Source organism: Chlorella variabilis (assembly GCF_000147415.1).
Source record: "Chlorella variabilis unplaced genomic scaffold CHLNCscaffold_37, whole genome shotgun sequence".
Lineage (NCBI taxonomy): Eukaryota > Viridiplantae > Chlorophyta > Trebouxiophyceae > Chlorellales > Chlorellaceae > Chlorella > Chlorella variabilis.
In genome coordinates, this window is record NW_005435051.1 from 83,856 (window position 1) to 86,586 (window position 2,731).

Genomic DNA, 2,731 nt, shown 5'->3' on the forward strand with positions numbered 1-2,731 from the left:
ACCATGCCATCGCCCGGCCGCACGCACGCCAGCCCACCAGCCCGCCGCCAGCCAGCCAGCCAGCCAGCCAGCCCCCACAGCCCGTATGCCAGCCGCTGCCTGCCGCGCCGCCGCCGCCGCCCACCACCACCACCATGCCTGCGCCCACGCCCACGCCGCCTGCCGCCGCACAGCCCGCCGCCGCACAGCCCGCGCCTGCCGCTGCCGCCGCGCCCCCTGCCGCCGCGCCCCCTTCTGCCTCCTCCCCCGCCCGCCTGGACCCGCAGGAGGCTGAGGAGTGGTGCACCATGGAAGGCGTCATCGATCAGCGGGGCAGGGGGAGTGGCACGCGGTACCTGTGCCGGTTTGAGGGGTATGGCGCGGATGACGACATGTGGCTGCCGGCCAGCCAGATCACGGAGGTGGCGATGGCAGCGTGGCGGAGTGGCGGGCAGCGGGAGTGGCGCCAGCGGGTGGCCAGCCAGCCAGCCAGTCAGCCCTTCATTGAGCGGCAGCGGGCGCGTGGGCAGCCGTTGTATGCCTGCTATGTGGACTTCAAGCAGGCCTTTGATAGGGTCCCGCGGCATCTGCTGTGGCAGAAGCTGGAGAGCGCCGGCTTGGGAGGCTGGGCGGTGCGGGCGGTGCAGGCCCTCTATGCGGCGGTTCCCATGTGCGTACGAGTGCCTGGTGGGTACACGCCCACATTTCAGGCCACCTGATTAGGGGTCAAGCAGGGCTGCCCCTTGAGCCCTATATTGTTCGGTCTGTTCCTGGATGACTTCGAGTCCGGGCTGGTGCAACAGGCTGCGGCCGCGGCTCTGCCTCGCTGGCAGAGCGGGGAGTGCGTGCCGCCATTATTTTACGCTGATGACCAGGCCCTGCTGGCCACCACGCCGGCAGGCCTGCGTTTCCAGCTTGGTTACCTTGAGAGCTACTGTGCCGCCTGGGGCCTGACGGTTAACACCAAAAAGACCCAGGTGGTAGTGTACACCGCTGGCAGGGCTGCTGCCACGGAGGAGCGGTTCCGCTACGGCAATGAGGTGGAAACCGTCCCCACCTTCAGATACCTCGGCGTGCACCTGCACTGCCGGCAGGCCTTTGCCTCGGCGGCATCGTATCGGGCGGAGGCTGGGCGGCGCGCGATGCACCTGCTGCGTCGCCGCCTGGCCGAGAATGGGTTGCAGGACCCCCTGCTCAGCATGCGTGCGTTCCAGTCTTACGTCCTGCCGATGCTGTCGTACGGGGCAGAGATCTGGGCGCCGCAGCTGATTCTGCAGGGCAGGACGGCATGCGAGCGGGTACAGCTGAAGTACCTGCGAGGGCTGCTGGGTGTGCGGGACAGCACCCCAGCCCTCATTGTGCTGGCAGAGACCGGGCAGCTGCCGCTGCCCGCCTACTGGACCTTGCAGGTTGCACGCTTTGTGAGCAACCTGCAGGCTATGGGCGGCGAGCGGGTCGCCCGTCTTGCCATGCTGGATAGCGTTGCGCTGGCTGCCGACACGGACACGGGGCTGCCACTGGCCCGGCAGCCCTGGGCAGCGCAGGTTAGCCGCGTTCTCGCGGCTGCCGGCGCCCCCTGCGACTTGACTGCTGACGAGGGGGTTGCCATACCTGAATTGACGGAAGCGCTACTGGAGCGCCATGTTGCCTCGTACACGCACGCATCCGTGAAGGTGCAGCGGTACATTGAGGACGTGTGGGGGGGCAGCATCTCTGCGGAGGCCTACGCGCCTGCGTCGTTCCTGCGCGATGTGCCCGAGCGCCGGCGCCGGGTGCGCCTGGCGCAGTGGCGCACGGGGTCGCACTGGATGGCTGAGGAGACAGGCCGGTGGCAGCGGCTGGACCGCACCCAGCGCCCATGCCCCCACTGCCAGGCCCCTCTAGAGGACGTACGCCACGCAGTGTATGACTGCCCACTATACGCCGGGCTGAGGGAGGAGTATGCTGAGCTCTTCCACAGTCCCGGCCACGCCTTGCCCTCCTTGGACACCTTCCTCGGCCAGGCTAGGCAGGGCCGGCTGGCCCGGTTTGCTGACCGGTGCCATGAGGAGCACGCTGCTGCCCTGGCACAGTGACTCCCTCGGTTCCCTTGAGTAGGGCCCAGGCATCTTTTGCCCGGCCTTGGCTCCCGACGCACCCCCTCCCCCCGCAGGTAAGAGCAGCGTCAGCGTCAGCAAGCAGCGGTCAGCGGCAGCCCCACCACCCCCACCTCCACCTCACACACTCACTGGCCCCTTGCGCGATGGCATGCCGGCATGTTGGCATGGGAACGCCAAGCCCGGCACGATAGCGGCGGCTGACTGAGTAATGGCACAGCCGACAGCCGCGGCAGGCCACTTTGCACTCATTCATTCATTCATTCAGCACACAGCCCGGCCGCCTCTTGCTCGAGGGCGGCCCACTTTGGCCTGGGCAGCCCGGGCCGCCCTCCCCCCCGGGCGCATGTTCGGTGTTGGAGGGGTGTGCCCAGCGATAGGGGGCCCCTGAAGGCATGCGCCGAGGCCGGGAAGCGTGGTTCGGCGCTGCTGCACGCTTGGCGATTTGACCAGAACCACGTGCCGCCGAGCTGCGGGCGCAGTTTCCGGCCCACGGTCTACGGTCGCAGCCACGGGACTCGGCGGCACGGCGTTTGGGCCCAAGCTTGCTGCCGCCGCCGCCGTGCCCGGGGGGGCAGCGCGGCGGCGGCGGCGGCACGCTGCGACGCCCCCGTGCTGCCGAGCTGCGGCCGTAGTTTCCTGCCAGAAGCCCACGG

At 69.2% G+C, this 2,731-nt stretch overlaps 1 protein-coding gene across 1 annotated transcript; it reads left to right on the forward strand.

Annotated features, from left to right (window-relative positions):
* Positions 1-134: 134 nt before the first annotated feature.
* On the forward strand, positions 135-2,054 carry CHLNCDRAFT_141678 (hypothetical protein; the record flags this gene model as incomplete). Its single annotated transcript, XM_005842919.1, has 2 exons — positions 135-653; positions 813-2,054. 2 exons carry the CDS (start codon positions 135-137, stop codon positions 2,052-2,054), a joined length of 1,761 nt encoding a protein of 586 aa, XP_005842981.1.
* Between the last annotated feature and the right edge of the window lie 677 nt (positions 2,055-2,731).